The sequence below is a fragment of the Molothrus aeneus genome, unplaced genomic scaffold (genome assembly GCF_037042795.1).
Source record: "Molothrus aeneus isolate 106 unplaced genomic scaffold, BPBGC_Maene_1.0 scaffold_49, whole genome shotgun sequence".
Taxonomy (NCBI): Eukaryota; Metazoa; Chordata; class Aves; order Passeriformes; family Icteridae; genus Molothrus; species Molothrus aeneus.
The window spans coordinates 54,737-78,701 of NW_027099165.1; the positions used below are offsets into that span (position 1 = coordinate 54,737).

General features: G+C 44.5%; 1 protein-coding gene across 1 annotated transcript; it reads right to left on the reverse strand.

The window, feature by feature from the left end:
- Nucleotides 1-11,495: 11,495 nt before the first annotated feature.
- On the reverse strand, nt 11,496-23,126 carry LOC136571013 (RNA polymerase II elongation factor ELL2-like). Its single transcript, XM_066571422.1, has 6 exons — nt 22,998-23,126; nt 19,802-19,999; nt 17,597-17,721; nt 12,220-12,391; nt 11,734-11,778; nt 11,496-11,594 (listed from the first exon to the last, which is right to left on the reverse strand). Exons 1-6 carry the CDS (start codon nt 23,124-23,126, stop codon nt 11,496-11,498), a joined length of 768 nt encoding a protein of 255 aa, XP_066427519.1.
- Nucleotides 23,127-23,965: the final 839 nt, after the last annotated feature.

Consider the following 23,965-nt stretch of genomic DNA (forward strand, 5'->3'; position numbering starts at 1 on the left):
CGACAGCGCCACCACATCACCTGCTGGCCAAACTGCGACAATGCAGCAATTTTTCCCAACAATTTATAAAAAGAAAGCTACATTAAAGAAAATAAAAACAACAACAACAACACAGCAAAAGGATAATATTCCATCAACTTCAGGATCATATGAAGTTGAAGACAGCTCAGATGAAACACAGCCTCAAGAAGAATAAATGATACACATTACAGCAAGAGAGGGAATTCCAGCATGGATGCTTTCAGCGGCGGAAGCAGCAAGGAATCTTCTGCAGTCTGTTGATGCAGCAAAAAGAACACGTTCAAGAGAGCCTCAAGTTTCTTTTCCAGATTTAGGAGCAAGACTGAAGACCTCAAGTCGAAGAACGTGGAGCGAAGGATCACCAAGAACCTCCACGATTCCATTGTGCAGGCAATGGCCAATGGAGTTTCCAGAGGAAGAAGAAGAACAGCCAATAGAACCAATAGACTGGAAGGAAATTCGAAATGAATTATCAAAAGAAAAGGGTTTGATCAGAGGATCAGGAGACATAATAATGCCAGTGACATATGATGCACAAGGCCAAAATCCAAGGTGGGAAAGGTTGGGTCACGAGGTGATCAAAGACTTATCAAAAGCCATTCAGAACAATGGTCTGAATTCGCAGTTCTTCAAACAGCTCCTGAAGGGGACATTCAATACGTATGATTTCACGCCATTTGACATTCGATGTCTTGTGTCGATGATTCTCACTGACACACAAAGTCTTATCTGGGACAGAAGATGAAGAAGATATCTCACAGAGTTGAGAGCCAGCTATCAAGGTGGGCCAAACGCAAACCTCACAGAAGCACAGTTAGCAGGAGATCCTCCAGATGACAATCCAGTGGAGCAAGCAGCACGGCTTCCACGACGGGTGTTGAATGACATCAAAGAAGCAGCACGCAAAGCAATCTTGCAGATTGCGCCAGCGGGAGTTCCGGACGTCCCATTCTCATGCGTCAGGCAAGGTCCCACAGAACCATTCTCATCTTTCATAGATCGACTCTCGCAAGCTGTGGATCGACAGGTGACGATTGACAAGGCGAAGCAACCTCTCATGGAAAGTCTAGCTTTCGGCAATGCCAACCCGGATTGTCAACGGGTCATCAGCGCAATGCCAGGATGGCCATCCTTGGCAGAGATGGTGGAGGCATGCAGCAGAGTGGGAACACCTCAGCATGTCGCGTCGATCGTGAGGGATGAGCTGAGAGGAGAATGGGGAGAACAGATAAGAAGAAACCCGGAGAGGCAGTCAGAAGATCAGGACAAGGTTGAAAAGATGCTGGAAAAGGTACTCCAACAACAGAGTGAAAACATAAATAAAGTTCTTGCAACCATCCAGAAGAAGAGCAATCCATCAGGAGGACAATGCTACAAATGTGAGGCGTTTGGACACTTGAAAAAGAATTGTCCACAAGCACACGCACAAGTGCAGACACAAAAACCTGCAAAGCCACTTTGTGCGCGGTGCGGAAGAGGAAGACACTCTGTGAAAGAATGTTTTTCCCAGACAGACGTGGAAGGGAATCCTCTACCGCTTCTGGGAAACGGGAGAAGGAGCGCGCCCACAAACCGTCAGCGCGCGTCGACACAAGTGATGGCGGTGACACAACAACCAACAGGACAATCATCGGGGATCGTCAAGCAGACGCCCTCAGCAAACTCCTCAGCCGATTCTCAAGCGACCCAGAACTCCTTCCACCAGGGGCACAGTGCACACTGGCAACTTCCAAATTAATTTGCTTTCTGGATGAAAGTCATGCGGAGGTTCCAACAGGAATCCGCGGAGATTCATACAAAAAACAAGATTTCTTAATAATAGGACAGGACAGGAGCAGAATCCTTGGACTTATTGTTTATCCGTCAGTTGTTTCCGCAGACAAAAATACGGAACTGACAGTTCTGGCAAAAGCACTTCGTCCACCATTGACCGTGGCGGAAAACACTCAAATCGCGAGGGCTTTTGCTCTGCCACCACATGCCATTGAAGTCATGTCAATCTTCGATGAAGAAGGGCTTCCTTTGAGAGAACATGTCGAAATACATACCACATGGGTAAAACACATAGGCCGAGATCGACCCACGCTCACATGCCAATTAACTTGTGGAGACAGAACAATAGAAGTCAGAGGCATGCTCGACACAGGGGCAGATGTCACAGTAATATCCTATATCTTTTGACCTCGCAACTGGAGCTTGATTGCGCCCTTGGGATCGCTCGCAGGCATAGGGGGAGTTTCTCTGTGTCTGCAGAGTGAGAATGCCATCGTTGTCACGGGACCAGGAAACAAGACGGCGATCATTCGTCCTTTCGTTGTGCAGAAGCCAATCACAGTTTGGGGACGAGATCTCTTGGCACAATGGGGCACGAAGATCGAGGTGGATTTTTAGTAGGGGTCACTGCGGCACTCTCCACATTGAAGTTGACTTGGAAAACAGATGATCCAGTCTGGGTGGATCAGTGGCCCCTGGAGCGAAAAAAGTTGAGTGCATTGAAAGCCCTGGTCCAAGAACAGTTGCAGAAAGGACACATCAAGCCGACAAACAGCCCTTGGAATTCTCCAGTGTTTGTCATCAAGAAGAAGCTGTCAGGCAAATGGAGGCTGTTGCATGATCTCAGGAAGATCAATGAAGTCCTCGAAGACATGGGACCGCTTCAGCTGGGTCTTCCATCTGTTTCGATGATTCCCAGAGATTGGCCGCTTGTGGTCATTGACCTCAAGGACTGTTTCTTCAGCATTCCACTTCATCCGGATGATGCTCCGAGGCTTGCCTTTTCAGTTCCAAGTATCAACAAGGAAACGCCTCTGCAGCGGTACCATTGGGTCGTTTTTCCTCAAGGCCTGAAAAAATCGCCGACAATCTGCCAATGGTACGTGGCACGAGCTTTGTCGCCAGCGCAGAAGAAATTCCCAAAGGTGAGAAGCATTCATTATATGGATGATTTGCTCATTGCGGCGTCGACACAACAAGAGCTGCAAAAGGCTCGTGACTGTGTCATTGCAGAAGTGCAAAAGGCAGGTCTGGAAATCAGTGTTTCAAAGATTCAAGAGGTCGCGCCTTGGAAATATCTAGGGTGGAAAATCTCGGAGAAAACAATAAGGCCTCAAAAGATGGAAATCAGCACAAAAGTCAACAATCTGCATGATTTACAACAACTTCTAGGGGAAATCAACTGGATGAGGTCGATTTTGGGAATCACAAACAATGACATTCCAGCGTTGCTTGATCTCTTGAGAGGAGATGCAGACATTCGATCTCCCAGGACGCTCACAAAGGAAGCGAAGAGGGAGTTGGAAAAAGTTACTGTTGCCATTCAGAAGAGACAGGCACATCGATTCGTTGAATCATTGCCTTTCCAGTTAGCAGTGTTGGGAAAGAAAGCACAATTCCATGGTTTGATCTTCCAATGGGACGCATCTCAGAGAGATCCTTTAATAATCATAGAGTGGATTTTCTTACCATATAGGCCTTCAAAGACAATTCTGACAGATTTGGAGATGGCAGCACAGATCATCATAAAGGGGAGAACAAGATTGCTGACAATGGCGGGACGAGAATTTTCAAAGATTTATCTGCCTTTGAAAAAAGATTATTTTGATTGGGCGATGCAGAAATCAAAAGATTTGTTAATTGCATTGTTAACTTTTCCAGGAGCTTGCACAATCAATTTTCCACAACATAGAATGTTGCAATCGCAAATATGCTACAGAGCAAAGCCAAAAATAAGTGAAGAACCTCTGGACAGGATCACAGTGTTCACTGATGGCTCAGGAAAGACACACAAGTCAGTGATCACGTGGATGAACTCAACGACAGGGGAATGGGAATCAAACGTGAAGACAGTTCAAGGCTCTCCACAAATTGTGGAGTTGGCAGCTGTTGTCCGAGCATTTCAGTTGTTCCAACAACCGCTCAATTTGGTCACGGACTCTGCATACGTTGCAGGTGTGGTCAAGCGATTGGAAGGTTTGCTCTTGAAAGAAGTCAGCAACGAAGTTTTATATTCCTATCTAGTGAGCATGAAAACAGTGCTAGAAAGCAGGAAAGAAGAATATTTCATCACTCACATCGGAGCGCACACAACACTTCCAGGATTTCTAGCGGAAGGGAATGCTCAGGCAGACAGATTGACAATGCCCATTTCACAAACACTTCCGGACATTTTTGAGCAAGCACGACTGAGTCATGCATTTTTTCATCAGGATGCGCAGGCGCTGATGGAATCCTTTCGTCTCACAAAAACTCAGGCGAGGGAAATCATTAGTGCTTGTCCAGATTGTCAACTCGTGCAACCACCTGCTTCAACAGGAGCAGTCAATCCACGAGGACTGCAAAGTCTTCAGCTGTGGCAAACAGATGTTACAAAATATCCATCATTTGGGAGACTCAAAAATGTTCATGTCAGTAGATACATTCTCAGGGGCAGTCTTTGCTTCAGCACATGCAGGGGAAACAGCAGAACATGCTTGTCGACATTTTTTACAAGCATTTGCATCATTAGGTGTGCCTCAAGAAATAAAAACAGATAATGGTCCAACATATACAGGCAGGGTGCTTGACAGATTCCTGAAAAAATGGGGTGTCAGACACACATTTGGCATTCCACGTTCACCCACAGGTCAGGCAATCATTGAAAGAACACATCACACCCTGAAATCTCTTTTGGACAGGCAGAAAAGGGGGGAGCCAGAGGCGACACCACACATGAAGTTAAACAAAGCATTGTATGTGTTGAATTTTTTTAACAGTTCGTCTTCTGAACCCAATCCACCAATTGTGAGGCATTTTTCAAACAGCTCTCAGGCAAAACTAAGGGAAAATCCTTTGGTTTTGATCAGAAACCCAGAGACAGGACAAATAGAGGGTCCTTTCAAACTAATCACTTGGGGCAAGGGTTTCGCTTGTGTTTCCACAGGGCGAGGGCTGAAGTGGGTGTCAGCGCGACACGTGAAGCCATTTCGGAGAAGAGAGCAGGAGAGCACAGATCCCAGAGGCAGAGAAACGAGTACGCAGACGGAGGAAGAAACTCAAGTTGTGAGCAGCGACTCAGAAGAGGGACGAAAAGAATAAAAACTTTGGGAGTTTTTTCCTTTGTGGCTTTGAGTGGGAGCATGATAATGAAATTTTATAAGGGTGAAGTCTTGAGCTTCATGATGCTCATGCTTTCATCTGTTGCTTTAAGCAACGGAGCAAATCTACCCGTCAGTCAACCAAAACAAAATGTTTGGGAAACGTTAGCCCAGGCAGCAAATTTAGAAAGTATCTGCCTGACACATTTGAAACCAGGGAAACCATTCACAGCATGCATGGTTGGGTTGCCAGTGGGCGAATGGCCAATTCCAGGGCATTCTCCAATGGAGATTTCGCAGGTCATCAAAGATCCTGTGAATGAATGGTGTGCTTGGACACATCTTTTACCTGTGGCTTCTACCGAACCGCAGGAACTGGAAATTTTCAGGTCCACAACAATGGAATTATGCATGAAATTCGAAATTTCGAATGTGTCAAGGACAAACAAAAGCGTTGATGTCACACCAAATCACAAATATTATAGAAACACATCAGCTTGATGCAATCACACTGTGACGACAGCCAAAGGATCAATCCAGGTCCCAGTGCAATTGCCACGTGGATTGTTTTTAATTTGTGGGGACAGAATTTGGCACGGCATTCCTGCAAATGCCAAGGGAGGTCCATGCAGCATTGGGAGAATTTCAATGTTATCACCAGATCTGAAAGTATTGAGAGAGCAAAAACACAAAGAAAAAAGGTCCTTGCAACATTACAGTGCAGACTGTGATGATGAAGTGTACACCTGGGACAAGGCAAGGAGAATTGCGGCAGCAATTTTCTCACCTCAGACAGCGTCGGGGGTGGCCTTGACTCAACTGGACCACATGGGTTGTTGGTTGAGCAAGCATGCTCAATCAATCTCTCTCGCTTTGAGTGATATGTTAAAAGACATAAGCAGTGTGAGAGAGGCAACTCTGCAAAATAGAGCAGCAATCGATTATCTATTGCTTGCTCATGGACATGGATGTGAAGAGTTTGAGGGAATGTGCTGCATGAATCTCTCGGATCATTCAAGATCAATTCATGAAAGTATTCAAAATATAAAAGACAGTATAAAGAAACTAGGCAAAATCACTGGGTCATGGATTGATGATGTGGCGGGATTTTTTGATCTTTCTCCCTTAAGGAGAGGGTTTTTAAAAATGGGATTTTATATTTTAATAATACTCTTAGTCCTCATGCTCATCGTCCCATGCATCTTTTTGTGTGTGAGATGTGTCATGAGTCAAGTTGCCAAAGAAGTCTTCTTGGTGCAAACAGAAGGGGGAGATGTGGGATCTCAGCACATCGTTCCCGATGTCCAGAGATGCCAGGAGAACCCTTGGGGGTCTCGAAAATCCTGGAATGTTGCCAGGAGTGTTTGGTGGCTTGATTTTGATCCATCCACAGAAGTAACAAGTTTGAGGACAAGAGAATCACTTTAGAGTAAAAGGTGTAAAAGAGACACATTTAAAGGGTGAAATATAGACTTTAAGGTTTTTGGTACAGGGGGGTTATGGAGACAAGATGGAGGGATCAGGGTGTGTCTCGTCCTTCTTCTTTCTTCTTCTTGTCCTCCATCTCCTGTGGTGATGTTGGCACTTGGGGATTGGTTTATGGTGAAGGTGCACTTGCTAATATGGGTGAAAAGCATTGGAAAATAAAGGTAAATATTGTGTACGTAGATTTTAGTATAAAAAGACATGACCGCCCCGTGGGTGGTCAGAGAGTGCCTGTGACGGCTTGCAGATCAGACCTCTGTTGGGCAGACAGAAAATTTTGTAGATAAGAAATGATAAACAATCTGAAGATTGAAAAGCTGAAGAGTCCAGGCTCGTCCTTTGAAACGCGTGCCACCCAAGAACCACACTACCCGTGTCAGGGCAGAGACAGACAGCCGAACCTGACAGGGAATGCCCTGTCCTGTCCCATCACTGACTCTGCTCATTCCCAAGTGCAGAAAGGGGCAGCCCACCAAGCCCAGCAGCTGCAGCTGTGCAAACCAGGGCTAATGAAGTGTTTCTACACAAAAGCGCTGCACTTGGCTCTCTCTGAGGCAAAGGAGCCGCTGAACACCTCTCACCAGGGCAGCAAGGTGCAGCCCTGACAGCTCTGGGCAATCCTGTTGTGGGCCCCTCAGTCTCTAAGGCTTCCAGCATGTACACGGGCACTCAAATATCATCTCTTTGACACAACCCTCTGGCCTTTCCTCATCCCAGCCTCCTCAAAGGAAACAAGCCAGCAGCATGCCCAGGCCCCCTGGCTGCTCTGCAGCAGGAGCTGACATGGAAAGACCAGGGAGGACCATGAACACAATTCCAGGCTGACAGTTGTGCTGACTCCAGGTGGCCATTGAAAATTCTGATGCATCTGCAAAAATATTTTACACTCAGCTTAGGATGCTTTGGTTTTCATATCCCCCATACCCAAGCTTACTCCTGATTTCAGTCAGCTGGCACCAGTGAAACCCTTGTCCAGTCATTACAGGGAGAGGTAATAAAAGCATGGCATTGAAAATGGCTTGAATATTACCATTCAAAGCTCATTTACGATATCACAAAATCTTGTCTTTGTCTTCAGTACCATGACCATATCTGCCCATGTCTCATCTGGCTACCACACTCACAAGGACAGTGTAGTTGGGTAGAGAAAGGAAGGAAGCAAATTGAAAAACACCAGAACTTACATGTATAAAAGAACTGTGTCCCTTTTTGGGAATGACTGGATTGTGTTTATAATGGATACCCAGTAATGCACTGTGGGAAAAGCCTTTGTATGAATCATGAAATAAATCCAAGGAGGTGTTCCACTGGACTCTGGAATGTCAGACAGCCTTTCCATATCTTAAAAAGACATTGATGACAGCCCCTGCTCTGGAGTTACCAGATTTGACTGGTAACCTTTTACACTGTTCCTACATGAGTGCCTTTGCCTTGTACATTATCCCTATATTTAGCTCAAAGACTGAGAATGCTGGAAAGAAACCTTTGGAAAAGATTGTATTTCTTAAAACAGAACTAAACATTGTACTTGAGGGATGACCAGTGCACCTCAGAGGAGGAGCCACCATGTTCCTGATTGATAGAATCAGCTTGAAAATACATGGGAAAATATATGTCAGTTTATGTGCTGCACTTGTTTTGTCTGGTGTAGAGCAAAAAGGAGTTCACTGGTTTTCCTAAAGTAACAGGGGCTACTCCTGGAACAAAAGACGTGGTGCTAAAGACCGCTACTGCCTTGAATGCTTCCATGTTCCTCAATCCTTCTGCAAGGAATCAGCATCTCCAATCAAACAGGGACAGCTTTGGGAGCATCCAGTTCCCTTTTGAAGTTTCAATAATCACTGCAAAGCTCAGCAGTTCAGACAAGCCCAGGAGACTGATGAGCAGACCAAAGTGCTAGAGAGGTTGCAGAACAAAGCATCTGCTTGGCAATTCTTTCCAAAGCTGTGAACCTTTCCAAATCAGACACAAAACAGCTTGATGAAAATAATCATTCCACAAAATCCTTAAATATCTGATTTAGTCCTGGAGGCTGATGGGTAGCAACAAATCAACAAGTTCAAGTGCCTCAAGCAACAATGATTCAAACTAGAGGAGACAAAGCTAAAGAAACCCATTGGGGTATTGAAAATACAGTAGACATCTTGGAAAGGCAACTACTTAGTGTTAGGCTGATAGGGACTGTGATAGGTGAAATGTAAACTCTGCTTTCCGACCAATGCGCAGTTTTACAAAAGCTGCCCTTAGGGATCCCAAAACAGGGAAGTAGTGCAGAAGATTAATGCCCATGACATTTTTTCTCAGTTACCTCAGCAAGAAGGATAAAATTACTTAGGTTAATAGACCCATTTTCTGCATGACCAGAGGCTTTTCCTTGTCACACCAAAGAGAGCTAAAGAAGTACCTCTAGTAACAATAAAAGAAATACTACTAAGACTAGGGATTCCTTTTGGAATGTCATCAGATACAGATTCTCATTTCATAAACAAACAAAATTTATCTGAAACACTCCCAGTTAAATGGGACCTACTTAGCCCTTGGAGGTCATGCCCCAGCAGCGAGGCTGAGAGACCAAATCAGAGTCCAAAAACAGAAAGGAGTAAAAGTTGCCAGGAAAACTCATTGAAGTGACCACAAGTGCTTCCCCTTGCACTATTGAGGATCGGAATTCCAGTGACTTCGAAAGAAAACGTGAGCCCTTAGGAAATGCTCTATGGAAGACAATACCAAATAACAATCCTTTCTAGAGAAAGTCATATGATAGGAAAAGATAATTTAAGTCAGTTTTTCCCATCCTTGTGAAAAGTGCTCTCAATTTTGCACAGGTTTCTGGTGTAAGCATCCATGATTGCTTTGGATGCTCAGGTACATCCTCATCAGCCAGGCGACTGTGTCTTATGTCAGAAAGTACAGCAACAAGGCACTTAAAGAAAAGTGGAAAGGAACTTTCAAGTGTTTTGTGTTCCCAAGCACTCCTGCAGCAATTAAAGGGGATGGGACCAGTACATTGATAGACCTTCCCCCAAGAAATGCCAGCCCCAAGACAAAAGGAACTGGATGGGAAAATATAGACAGGAATTTGAAGCCTCAATTTGTTAAAGCATGAAAATAAAACCTTTTTATGCAGTGTAGAATTAGTTAGAAGAAATGTCATAAAAGGAAAGATGAGCCATGAAGGTGTAATAATGAAAAATCCTCAGTCTCTGCCCACCCTCACCAGCAGCACTCCTGCATGCTCTGTCAACCAGCAGCAGCCCCCAGGCCAAGGGGAGGCTCCCCAGCACAATTCACCCCATGTCCCCCACAGCAGCGTTCCTGGGGCTGCTGCACTGCAGAGCTGTAGGAGCAACCCCTGCCCCAGGCAAAAAGCACCCAAGTCTCAGGGTTTAAGAGGTGACATTTTGTGGAACTTCCCTTGAAGGAGAACAGAAGGGCAACGATGGCTCAGCTGTTCAATCACAAAACACCCCAAGATCTCTCAGGATTGGGGACTCAACATCACTGGCTTGGAGGCCATTGAGAAATTTGCAGAATACTCTAAGGAAGAAAGGGCATTCGCAGCCACCTTTGAGTGTTCCCAAATATTGCCCTCCCTCCTTCAATTTCATATCCTTTCCCAAAAGAAAGTTATGACCTTGTTGGTAACATGTCTTCCTTTTCAGCTAAATAAATAAATGGCAGGAAATTTAGGAAAAGGACTAGACTTTAAAGTCCCCATAGGTGTGTGCAGGAATCAGCATCTCGAACTCTCTAGAAAGGCTGGTTGTGACAGACTAGTTTGGACAAAGCTACAAAACTCATAGAGGTCCTTTGGGGACACTTGAACCCCATTTCTCTTTAAAACCCATTGAACTACCTTGCCTCCAACATTTCTCCATGTGTTTTAGAAAACTCTTGCAGGGGGAAAAGACATTTCTGTGCTGTTCTTCTAAGCCAGCAGAGGCTTCTTGAAGATAAGGAAGCCTCATATCTCTCTTGAGGAATCACCAAGGCTATCACCATGACAATGTGAAGAAAGAGAGAGAAAAAAGTGTAGGCAAAATGATCTGGACTGTGATTGCCTTACACTGTGGCGTGGCGCCTGTCACCTGCAGAAAGCTTTGTATCTTTTTTATGACCGCTGGGCAGTGTATGTGTTGGTTAAGTAAATGTAAACACCTTGTAAAACTGTAAAAGCAACTTCTTCCTTAGATAAATAAGTCTAAACAGCCTTCTGAGTGAGTCCTGCTGCTTTGCACCATGTCGGGCTCAATAGCGACACTTGCAAAGATCTGATATTCCTTGGATCACTGACAAGGTGAGGCCATGATTTACAAGCAGTCCTGAGAGCTGCTACAGCTGACAGCTTAGAGCAGCCCATGTGCACTCCTCTGTAACCCTCCAGAACAAAGTGATTTGGGACTGTGTTGTACAAACTTCTAAAACTTTGACTACTTAGGCAAGGAGTTTGCATTAACAAGAAAGGTCAAAAAACATCCCTATACTTATCATAAACCATTTCCATTTGCTGCAATATTTTCTTTAAATGTGCACAACTTCATCATACAGGCAGTGGGCTTCCAGCCTCTACTGATAAATTTATTTCAGTGGACAAACTTAGGACTTGAAGGACAGAATTGACCAGAAGAAACCCACTCCAAATATGATACAAGCAACAATGAGAGAAGGAATTACCAATAGTGAGATTTCTTTATTGTTAATGTTCAATACTATCATCTTTCAACTTCTTAAACTTACTAAACTTCTTTAAACTAATCCTATATTTTAAAGAAATATTCTATGGCTCAGTGCTAACATAACCTACTGTTCAACACTAACTTAAGAAATCCTAAAAACCTAATCTTCTAGTTGAAATAAAAAATCCAGGGTTTGCAGATGTCACCAGGCTGAAGCAGATGTCTGGTGCCAGGACTCCACTCACTGCTGGTCATATTCAGAAATGCGGCTCTGAATATGGGCCAGCTTGTTGTGGAGGTACAGGCACCTGCTCTTCATTTCAGAGTAGCTGGGGCTACCCTGGGAAGGAGAAAGCAAAAGAAAATTAGGGCATGCAAACACTTCTGCAGAGGCTGGAGTCTGATGTCCTTTGCTTTAAAAAAGCCTTGAGGCAGACTCAGCAGTTACCATGGCCCTGCAGCTCTGGTGTCACACGTACCTGTTGTAACTGCTGATACTCTGCTAGGATTCGATGATGCAGCATCTACAAGAAAAAAAACATGAGGAATGTTTCACCATCATCATAAAATGCAAACTTTGGTAAAACACTAAAAGTTCACTCAGTCTGACTCTAGAGCTTTTCTTCTCTGTCAGCCACCACTCTTCTGGGACATTTGCAAAAACAAATCTCCATCTCCCAGCATCACCCAAGAGATGCAATTTGGCCTCTCAATAGGCAACAGAAAAAGCCCATGCTCTAACCCTCTGTCTGGGACTCCTCTCCCCTTACTGTTTCTTCAGAGAAAGCTCAAACAGGGGCTTTTGGGCAGGGTCTGGAAAAAAACAGACCCAGCCGAAGCAATGTCTGAGCATATATGCCAATTCTGCAGGTTCCGTCCTGACTCACTAAGCAGTGACATTCCCGGCAATCCAAAACACTGCAGTGATGATGAAGCACAGTCTTCATGGTTTTGTCCTTCTTTACCTGATAGGCTTCAGAGCCGGGAGTCAGAGACTTCCATTGCTCCTGAAACTGTCTGTACTTCTTTGTGGTCTTGTCAATCAGAGAATGTAAATTCCGGTATTCCTCATACTCTGCATTGAAGTCATCCTTGTAGCGCTGCCGTTGCTCCAAGGAGACAATGGCTAGGTATTTTCTAATGGAAAAAATGAGAACATTTTTCCATGAGTGAACTCTAAGAGAACATTCCAGTATGTTTCTAGTCCATAAAACACAGGTGTAATTTTACACCAAGCACAGGGTAATGTCAAACACAGACACCCAAGCTTTGAGTCAGTTGCTCTGGGACTGACAGTTTCTACTTTCAAGCTCATGCAAGTCAGGTAACTCTAGGAATCTGCCACATTTCTAGGTGTCCGATTCTTAGTTACTATTAGCTTACATTGTAGAAGTTTTGTTCATTAGCAAGTAGAGAACATTTAGAAAAGATTTGCCCTCTTTTCAAATGTCAAATGACAAACACAGCAGCTTCAGGAAGAGGAGATACATTACTAAAGTATAATCTCTTCTTATGTAGGAAAAGCTTAAATTTGTTACATTTAACTGTGAAACTATATCTGTGAAACATTTTTGTAAAGGAATGCATTTATGCAGTTGAGAGTTGCAAAGAGCTGGACTTTTGAGCCACATCCTTGTATAATGGCAAACAGAGTTAATAACAATATCCGGTTCTTCAAGCAGACAGCAATTACATCACTGACCATGGAACGGAGGCATTTGGAAAACAGCCACAAAAGCAAACTCTAAATCAGCCTAAAACTACACCTACTACCCAAACAGCATCTGCTCCTAAAAAGGGCAAGACTCATTAATGCTTAAACCTACTGATGATGGGAGTCAAATCTTCTTCATTCCCTTCTCCCTCAAATCAACAGGCCTGAGGTTTATTAAGCTCATGATACAAATCCAAGATGAAGTGGCAATGAGAACAATAGATACCACTTCCCAGAACTCTCACACCAATGCTTCTGCTCCTCTGGGCCTTAAGACTTGGTTCTTTTTGGATCACAAAAACACTTTCCACGTGGGGATAAACATTTCAAACCATCCTGAGATTAATATTTACAAGCAGTAAATCCTCAACAAGTTGAAGTTCAGCCCCAGAACAGACAACAGTTTGTGCCAAGGATGCATTCCAGGCCAGATACACCTGACTAGCGTGCAGGTTAAGTTTGAAAAGAAAATTGCAGATGCCTTGCAACATTTTGGGAGGCACCGGACTGAAGGCCCGTCCGGGCCTAACCCACCTCGGTGTTCATCTCTGCTCTGAGCCTTCCAGGCCCAACTAAACCTGCTCAAACTCATCCTTTCAGCACAGAAAAGAGCTTGACACTGCACCCCACTGACAGGGGCAAGGCTGAATTGTTCTTTTACTCACCTCAAATAGTCAGGTTCGTTGCTTGTTGCAGAGCATGCGGAGGCAATGGAAGTATCTTTTCTTGTTCCTGCAGAAAAGTAGAATTTTGACACTCTTCATCAGGAGATCATTAAAAGGCCAAAAGATCCCCATTGGACAGTCTTGAAAAAGTCCTTCAGAGCATTCTTCTCACAGTAAATTACTGACAAGAAGCAACATCATTTAATAATACAATAGACACAACCTCCACACTATACAGTCCTGGGAATTAGAGAGAGGGAGTGGCCAATTTATTCTACAGACTGTGCATTCCCACAGTGTTAGCCCCAGCTCAGCTTTTCTTATTTGAAGGCATGAGGTGGCATCTGCACAGCCATTCAAGTCATGCAGGAACAGATGCAGCTTCCAAAGACAACGGCTGGAGAGAAATCAACATCAAGGTTCCAAAAAGAAATATAGAAGAAAGCAGAAGTTCTTTGCATGCCATGTTTTTATCCCCACTTCCCTGCCAATTCCAGGGGCCCACAGTTCCAATGAGTGCCTGCCCTCTTGTCAGCAGGAAAGCCAATTCCATTCTCTAGGGCTTACTGGCACTAAGGCTCCAATACCCTGCAGCCAAAACCCAGTGCTCCTCACTGAAGTGGCAGGATGGGGTTGGAAACAGCTCTGCACTTGGGAATTGCCCTTTGCCTCTTGGCAAAGGGATTTGGCAATGCCTTTTTCAAAGGCGTTTGTGAAGCATAACCTCGCAGCCCTCTTTCCAAAGAAATGTTCAAGAATTATGATGATATTAAAAAGAGCTGCCATAAGGAAAAGTCAGCTGAAACAGGAAGGAACAATCAAGATCATGGTCGTCTCTCTCTGCTTTCCATTTCAGGTTTTGTTTCAAGCATAAAAAGCCCATCCTTGTCAATTTTTAAGCTACCTGAGCTTCAATTCTTGAGAAAAGAGATGTTCTTTGATGTTCCACTTGCTTTTGTTGATTTTAGTTGTATAGCAGAAGTATAAAAATTAGTGTAATTGTGGTAATGAAACTGGACAGAAATACCAATTGTCACAGTATGTTCAATACAACTTGGAAGAACAGCTTTGCTGTGAGCATTTCATTTCCAGAAGTGCATTTGCTCTCTCTCAATCCACATGACAGCTTCAGCCTAAGTCCCAAACTTCAAACAAAGAACAGATTTTTCCTTCACCAGCTGGGCAGAATTTGGGAACTGGCTCCTGAAGAAAGCTGCTGATGTGTTTATAGATTCAAACAGGAATCCTTCCAAAGACATCCCAAGGTTTGCAGGTACCGTGTGTATGTCCAGAAGAAATGTGGAAAGACCATCTCAAAGCCCCTGTCTCTACAAGCACACCACCACTTGCAAGAGGCATCTGCACGCTCCAAACCTGCCTCCAGGCTGAGCCCAGCTTGTCATTTGCAAGGTCAACCTCCAAAAGGGAGAACCCACAGATTTAACCAAGCAACTGAACTCTGCCCTGCTGGGTGTATCTCCGTCATCAGAAATCAAGTGTTCTTTATGCATTTCTGTTTAGCTTTTCAATGTTGTTTCCAGCCTGTACCACTCCCACAGCTTTTGAAGAATGAAATTCTGCAGCTAGGATGGAGAGGAAACTCCCAGTCCAGTTGAAAGTAGAACGCCAGGAAACCACAGCCCAGGTTTTGTAGCTTTTGCAGTTTCCATGTAAAGGCTGAGTTCAATGAACAACCATGGAATCACTGAGATTTGATCCACAGGTTTCAGTAAACTGGTCTGCAATAAATGTGTGACAGATTTCTGCCTTCAGCATGCAGTCCTGAAAATCTGCTGATGGAAAAAGTGCTGTCTCAGTCAATGCATGTCATTTTACTAGAAATCAGAGGGAAAGGAAAACATCCATTCCCTTTGGCTTCTAGTGTCTGGCTCTTTCTTTGAACCAGATTCTCCCAACAGCAATCTATTTCACATTTCTTTGTTCTTGATTGGTTTTGCACTACTTAGAGGGAGAATTTCTAAAAATCAATGTACTTTTAGAAAAGGTTCCAGCAGCACAGATTCTGGGCTTTGTTGTTGTCTTTTAAACCAAGAGTTACAATCTAATGTAATGGCAGAAAAAATAAAAAAGTCTTGATTTATCATGACCGTCCCGCAGGGACAATGGTAGAGCCGTCATGTAGAGCAGTGCCTTCGTGTATCCAGTGCCCACTTTCAAAGCTCCCTTTTCACCAGGTGCAAGAGCACAATTAAATATTTCAGAGCATTCTCAAAGAAGGATTTTCCCATAAGACAAGCCACCACAAGTGGAATTTGAGAGAAGTACAACTGGCAAGAAGAAAAGCACAAAGCCTTGGCCTAACAGAGGTGAAGGTTTGGAATTAGGACACCAGACAAAAACCTCCACTGTAGAGACTATGAGTAAGGAAAATCAGTGCTTGCATGGCTTCTAGCCTGGGATGTGGGGACAGCTGTGACCACCCCGTGGATACTCCAATCTTGGAGAGTATAAAGGTGGTACTTCCAGACAGTCTTGGGGATCCCCACCACTGAGAAGACCAAGGGTTTGGTAGGACTGGCTGGACAGCAGAGAGTCCATGTGGTGATGATATCTCCCCACTTAAAGTCTCTCTCTTCCCCTCACCCTGCCTCTCTTCCCTTATTTCTTCCTATCTCCTTAGTTTGCATTTCCTCTTCAATAACATTTTTACTATTGACTGTGGAGAAGAGTTATGCTTGCACCTTAATTTGGGCAGAAGCTTCTCTTAATAAGGAAATCTTTACACCACAGTTATCCACACAGGAGTCAGGAAAACCAGCACATCAATACCTTCATCGAAATCCAAGCGGTGCCACTGCTTCAGCCTCCCCAATTCATTTTTCTCCCCGTTTGAACTGGGGATCTCCTTCTGCTCCCTGGCAGGTGCTGGGACCCTGGAACTCTGAAATTTCTCTGTCGCTTGCACCACATGGGTGCAGGGGGAAAGGGAGCCGGCACTTGGAGCCATGTCCAAAGGGAAAAGAGATGTGGAAGGCAGAAGGAAGGAAGAAAAGTGGCCACCAGCTGCTGCCTGGACATGACTGGTCTGGTGGCCAATTCTCCTCTTCTTGCTCGTCACAGGACTGGAAACCTCAGAAGCCAGAGGCCGTTTCTGCATCAATAACAAAATAATTCATTCATTAACCTATGATCAGGATCAGCTTTTGCTCCCATTCTGAAAATGTAGTGTTTCCAATTGGATAGAGTTTTAACACACATCTTTCTTCACTTAAAAGAGCATTCAAACCAGGAAGGACTGCAGGTAAATGCAGGCTCTGTCTCATTCCTACTTTCCCATCTTAGCACTTAGCAAGTCCTACTTCAAGTCTGTAGCTAAAATGCTTTGGGAGAAAGACATTCCCTTCAGGAGCTCCATCAAAGGCTTCCCCAAAAGGGAAGATCCTGCACATTCACATGACAATTTTACACCACCAGCAAGTCTGCTAAAACTTACCAGAGAGTCCAGAGTGTTAAAAATGCACAAAATACCTGAGCAGGTCTTGCTGGAGCATCTCTCTCAGAAGATCCCAGAGATGTCGCTTGACTGATGTTGGAGGTGTTCTGAGATGGAGCTGATTTTCTGTATGGATGGTCAAATATTTTATGTTACAAGGCCTAAATATCAACTGTCAAAATTCATTCCTTGCAAGGAAAACAGAGACCTTCAGTGTCAGGACTCAAGGAAACAGCACGAAGCTGAGCTGAGGGAGCTTTAGGCAGGATATCAGGAAAACATTTGTGCCCCAGCAGGTGCTTGAGCAGTGCAACAGCTCCCCAGGCCAGTGGTCACTGCAGGAGGCTTCAAGAAGTGTTTGGACAACACTCTTGGGCACAGGGTGTGCTTCTTGTCGTGTCCTGTGCAGGGCCAGGATCCTGGCAGGTCCCTGCTACCTCAGCATGTTCTAACAATCTAAGCTTCTTTTCCCAAGGCCTTTTTTCCTTTCTCTGAAAGACTGAACTTACCCAGAAAGTATTAACTTCAAATTCTGTCTGTCTATTTCAGTGTAGCCAGGCCAATCAGTCTGAAGGGTTTGAAATAGATGTTCCTTCAGACTGAAGGAATTATCCTTTGCATTCCACTTGGCTACCTACAGGCAGACATGTAGGAAAACAAATCTTTATTATGCTTGCTGCATGCAAACTACAGAAATACGATTGGTCCTGCACAGCTGCTTGTGAGCACCCAGCTTCAACTAATTAATGTCTTTTTGTTCAGAGCTTGATTATTCCTCTATCACATGAGTTTTCAGCCATATTAATGTTTCACCAATTGAAAACAACCCAGTAGCTCCATTCATATCTAGCAAGAGTTCCTTTGAAAACAACATTGAGAGCTACAATGTGTAAGGAGAGGGGGTCAGGCCCAGAGTCCCTCTTTATGTGGCAGATCCAGGGTTCATTCCAGCAAAGTTCTGCCATGAGAAGGCCGTGCACATGCCTTGCTGTATCCCTTTGCAAAGAAATGAGGTTCATATCTTCCACAAGACAAATACAGAGTCTACTCACAAAGGTAAATTGAGGTAGTAAAACCTCAAGACCACTGATATCTAAAGTGCGGGTTTAGACTTCATCACCTGACACCTGCTCAGAGTTCCACAGAAAAGCCCATTGGGAAAGTCTCCATCAATTTGACCCCTGCAACACATGGAATAACTCATCTAACACACCACCAACAGCAGCCACAACTTTGACTTTTCTCCTTGAAAACATGATAAACATTTATAATATGGGTCTCTGTTGATGCCTGTCTGCCCGCAGCCGAATAAGAAATGTAAAAGTGACAATGATACCCAGAATCAGGGATTCACTCCTTGGAAACAGAACTCAGCTTGTGTTGGAAGTGTGTACACACACAGTATGTGTGTACCAGATCTCAGCAAGCTCACACTGCCCATTTGAGATTTATACCAAAGAAACCCCCACTTGCTCTGAAGTCCACAAAAGCCTGAGCAAGGCATTTCAGGCTGCAGGGCTGCTCACACAGAATTTTCAGAATGCAAACCTGGACCCTGAGGCACTTCACACCTCCTACAGCACCTTGACTCCAAGGAAATCTCAAAGATTGCAATGGAACAGGAGAAAATGTTTCCATCCAATACCTTCTAGGGAGCTGAGCTTTGAAAATTTATAATCATCTTGAAATCTAAATGGGCTAATTCAGCTGGGATGGCAGAACATGGCTCTCATTATATTGTGAATGTTTTCAGGGTGAAAAAGCCCTGCCACTGCCCTGGGCAAACCCAGCAAGAAACTTCCCAAGTTCAGGGAATGAGTTTTTAAAAGTCACTGTGGGATCAACTGAAAATGTATCCATATTTCATTTTCCTCCCTTGAATAGGTTCCAAGACACTGTTTTCCTAGCTAAAGAGGAAATGTTCCTACTTGATATATTAATGCTGGCATAATTCAGCAACAGCCATGGGGAACAGGGAAGATTGAAAAAGGAAGGAAAGAACCACTGCATCTTTCAATGCATGTGCATCCTATGGCTGGCTATAATAAGGAAATACCAGTGGAATTGAGAGGAGCACTGGAGAAGTTACCGAATAAAAGAGTTCCAAGGAAGATGGAGATTTCATTCACATGACAGTAAAGAAACCCTCTGCTCAAAGTTTGGCTACCATCTTTATCAAGGAGGATTTGCCTGGAACATCCTGGGAAGGCAATCCCCACAGATCCCAGAGAAGCCAAGTACCACTGGGAGGCCACCAACACTGTTCAAATGAAATACTGGCCTCTGCAGTTCCTGATCTCCTCTGCTCTGGAACTTCTCCCAGGAAATTTTAAGTGCCATGACAAACCATTTCACACAATCAAGGAAGCCCTGTGAAGTTACTCCCTGAAGCAGTTAAACATTGCACAGAAAAGAAAGAGAATGGAATTAGGCATGAGGAGCAGAGCATTACAAAGTGTTACTCATTGCCAGCCATTCTAGCAAAACAACAATGATCCAAAAGTTTTGAAGTTTTCTTTCTTTTTGTCACATTGACCTGCAGCTTGAGACCTCTGGATGAAGTTGATGGAAAAAATTAACAGGGAGCATTTGCTAACTTGTTCATCTGTATCTAAAATTTAAACAGTAATTTAAAAAGTAGAGGGACAAGTGACAATTAGGAACAAAAGAATAGTGTGGCGGAATTAATGCTGGCACAAACTCCACAATCTCACCTGCTGGAGGATCTTTGCAAGGGTGCCCTTGTCCTTTTGCATGATTCCATCTCTCTGCAAGCGAGCAAGTAACTCTGGCTTCTTGTAAGTCCTCAGAGCAAGTAAATGAATCACCCTGTCCCTGTAGGGTCGCCGATAAACAGCACTGCAAGGATTCTGTTCCCTCTCTGCAGGCTTCATGGGCTTTGTTCTCTTGTCCTCAGGGGCAGGACATGAAGGATTTGGTTTGGCTCTTCTTCTCACATCTGCTTGTTTTCCCAAAGGAAAGGAAAGGAGAGAAAGAAGTGTCAAATGGGAAGTTGGCAGAAGGCAAAATGATTTAAAATGATGATGGGTATTCTTGGGGACAGAGCTGATTTTGAATATCCTGGTGGATCCCTTAGGATCTCTGTAGACCACCACCAAGAATCACACAAATCATCACTCACATTTGAAACAAAACATCCCCAATGAGAAATTCAGAAGTTGAGTTTTGTCTCTCCAAAAGCCACCATGATGCTGCCTTAAAATGCTGTGCACTAGGCTAAGGCAGAGCAAGAGCTGCACTTGCAGGGGCAGCGATGTCCCTGCAGGCAGGTGACTGCAGCCACAGCCAGGTGAGAGCCTGTTTTGCTCAGGGCAGCTGGCTGGACCTGGCTCAGCTCACTGCTGCAGGCAGCACCACTGAGTGCCTGGAAGGGGAATGGGCACCTCGTGTCTGCCTGGAGCCAGGCTCCTGGGGGAAACAGCACTCAGAACAGATTAATACAAATGGCACCTCCTAAGCACATTGTGCTTTGAGGGGAATGTTGGAATCCATGGGCAAGATGACATCAATATCTTCCTGTCACTTTCCTTGAAAAGAACCCAGTGTACTATTGTGGCAACATTCACTTATTAATGACCAAGACAAAATATTAAATCAAGCATGGTTTTCCATATTGACCTTATGAAATTCTCTAAGCCACTTCCTCAAGGTCATTTGCTTTCAATTTCCCAATTAGATTTAATGGATAATGGCAGTGCCTAGGTGTTGCAAACCCAAAATCTTATCTACCAAGACTGTGAATGTAAGTGCATAAGCTGGTCCAAACCTTGACCTCCATGCTCCAAATTCCAACCCGTCAAGCAGTATGGGAACAAGGAAGCACTGGCAGGCTTTCTTAGGGGAAAACAAACCAGTGGCTGATTGCTGGGACATGAGACTGCAAGGCTGACCTGAGGCCAAACAGCCTCCAGGTTGAGATTGTTAGCGTTCAAAACCACATAATCACAGAAGCGATTATATGCGGTGCTTTTTATTGAAGAGCTCTGGGAATCGGGGTGATTTCCACCCAAATCTGATTCCAACCATACATTCAAGGTGAACGTGTTTTATACTCTATCGTTATATAACTTTCATGATAATTATCAAACTTATATTTTTCTATTGTATACACAGATTTCAGCTAAACATAGCCCCCTTTAAATTTCCAACATAGTTTCTCACGATTCTTCTTATGGTTATATAATAATTACAATTAACTACTAAACAATCATCACATCTAACAATTATATCATTTATCATACTGCTTACGCACGTGCAGTGATCTGAGAAAATACAAGGCCTAATATTTTCAAAGACTATTTTTAACATTTTCCAGGACTCCACTATCAAGATCTCTGAACACAAGTGATCCCCTGTACTGAGAATATGCTTCCAAAATTTATTACCAAGTTGAAAATCTTACAGGCATTGAGCAAAATATGAAAGGCAGCCATACCTCCAAGTGTGTTATACAATTTGACATCCTTTGCACTTCCATTGTGCGATCCCTCATGGGCGTTTGACTAAAAAGGAAAATAAATTTTCTGTAAAATCTTCAGCCGACTCTCCATTAATGCTGATTAACTAGGCCCGCCATTTTCAACAAGAGCTCCATTTGCAAAGGTTTGCTGTCACATCACCAAAAAGGGCTGCTTTGACACAGTTCTCCCTCTGAAAGCAGCCAGCTGCAAAAGTGCCCTGAGAGAGCCACCCTCATTTAGCCTCTAATGCAGCCAAGCCTTCAAGTAGCAAGTCGTCCTTTCCCAGTTGCTGGAATTTCTAGGCACAGGCTTCCCTTGAAATCAAGTGCCTGAGTACAATGGACCTGGCCAGCTTGACTCAGCTAACACTCCTGGTGAGAGTGGTTCACAAAACGATCAAGAACTCAGGGCAGGACCCAGCACTGGGATGTATTTGGCACTATGGAAGCACAACACAGGGTCAGCTCTGAGAAGAATTTCATCTGCACAATCTGAATTGCAACTCTCAACACACATGAAATCCCTTTCTCTTTTCCTCAGCTCTAGATGCAATTTTTTGCATAGTTGTGAAATGGAAACAGTTTATCAGATGTAACAAAATTTGGACTGAACTTGGCTGAACTTGCTTGGCTGAACTCATCATTTAGTACACAATGTGCCACATTCCGGTAGAGGTTAAAAATCACTAAAATGTTTGTCAGCCTAAGTACATTTTAAACAAAAACAGCTACTGCCATGCAACTGCCTCATTCAGAAGGCAAAATTGGCTGAGATAAAATCTAAAAGGCTATGATAAATGGACTGAAAAATGTGAATTAATTAGCATGAGTAGGGAGACATCAATACCAAAAGAATACAGAATATTACTTAATGGAACTCTAAATTAGAACTAATGAGGGTTAATTTCTTTGTTTGATAAAAATCAAATCAATAAGGGGAAAAGCTTTGAAAATGGTGTGCATGTGTTTGGAGTTCTCCACTATGCATCACAGCCAGAAATACAGTTATATATCCTCCTAATAGTAGAAAATACTGTTAGAGAATTTCCTTTATCTGGACCTTTTCCGTGAGTGCAGTACAAACTTGGAACCATGAGAAATCCATGCATTTTGGCCAGGACTCATGACCAGAGCATGAATTCCCTGTGTCACCGTTTGGAGAATATCTGACTTTCACTGGCACCTCCTCAGTGTCATCCGTGAGAGCCACTTGCATCCATGAGAGCAACATCCCATTTCCACTGGCACCTCCTCCGTGTCATCCCTGTGAGTCGCTTCCCCCGGGCAGCTGCCTCAGAGGGGCCCTTGGAGCACCAGTGGGGCCCCAGCCCTGCCCAACAGGTCCCGCGGGCTCAGCAGCACCTGACACCAACACCATGGCCAAGCCCCCACCCGCTGCCAACCCGCAGAGCCCCACACCTGCCCCTCACCTGTTGCTCCTGGCACCTCTGGGTCACCCTGACGGGCATCGCAGTGCTGGTGGGGGCCCTGCGGGACGCAGTGCGGATTGGGGCCCTGCAGAACTCCCTGGATCCTGCCCAGGCCCGCAGCTCCGCCATCCCGCTCTGCCTCGGCTGCTCCCGCTCCCTCACAGACACTGATCCAGCTGAAAAATCTGCACAATGCAAAATACTTGTTTGGAAAATGTGTTTTTGGATGTTTGGCTAATGCAGCTTTCAAGGCTCATCAACAAGAAAGGAGATGATTCCCATGAAACAAGAGGTAGCCAGCAAGCTGGAAGTGATGGCCAGGCCTCGGAAAGGCAGGTGACTTCTTGGCTGAATTGCCTTGTTGAGGTGCAGAGCTTGAAAGGTTTCAGTGGCCTCAGACAGAGGAAAGGTCAGCAATGCTTGGGAAGAAGGGTGTACCACTGATGGTGGACACAAAGAATGCAGAATTTACAGGCACAAGGACATTTGGCAGAACCCCCAAGAAAAGGAACAAACTGATAAAGGCAATGCAGCATCAGCTCTGGCAGGGTAAAAGGCCATTCCAGCAGGGCCAGATGATGGCCACCCACTCAAGAAACCTCTCACTAAGAAGAAGCAAGAGACTGAGCATGCAGACTAATGAGCATGAGGAGTGAGAGGCTCATTATGGAGAGAACTAGGGAACTTGCAGGCAATGAACATTAATTGCTTTCTTTGCTCAAATGTATAAATACTAAGACACTCTAGTTTCTTGTGCTTCTGGCTTTGTGAATTTGTCCCTGAGTCCCCCTTTCTGCACAGAACTGTAAATAATTACCTCCACTCACTGGGTGGATCGGTCTCTTGAACAATGGCTGCTGGAACCAGCCAAGCTGGAGCAACACTCGCTGTGGCTCTGACACCTCTGCTCTTGCTGCAGGCACCGAAGGCTCTGAGCAGTCCTGCCCTGTGCCGGTGACAATGGCCAC

Bases quoted from the DNA above. Each gene is read 5' to 3' on its own strand.
- LOC136571013 (XM_066571422.1), bottom strand. From the start codon at position 23,126: ATGGCGGAGCTGCGGGCCTGGGCAGGATCCAGGGAGTTCTGCAGGGCC. The intron at 20,000-22,997 runs GTGAGGGGCAGG...CCTGCCCCTGAG, and splicing joins AGAGGTGCCAGGAGCAACAG to GACAAGAGAACAAAGCCCAT. The intron at 12,392-17,596 runs GTAAGTTCAGTC...TTTTTCCATTAG, and splicing joins TTGAAGTTAATACTTTCTGG to AAAATACCTAGCCATTGTCT.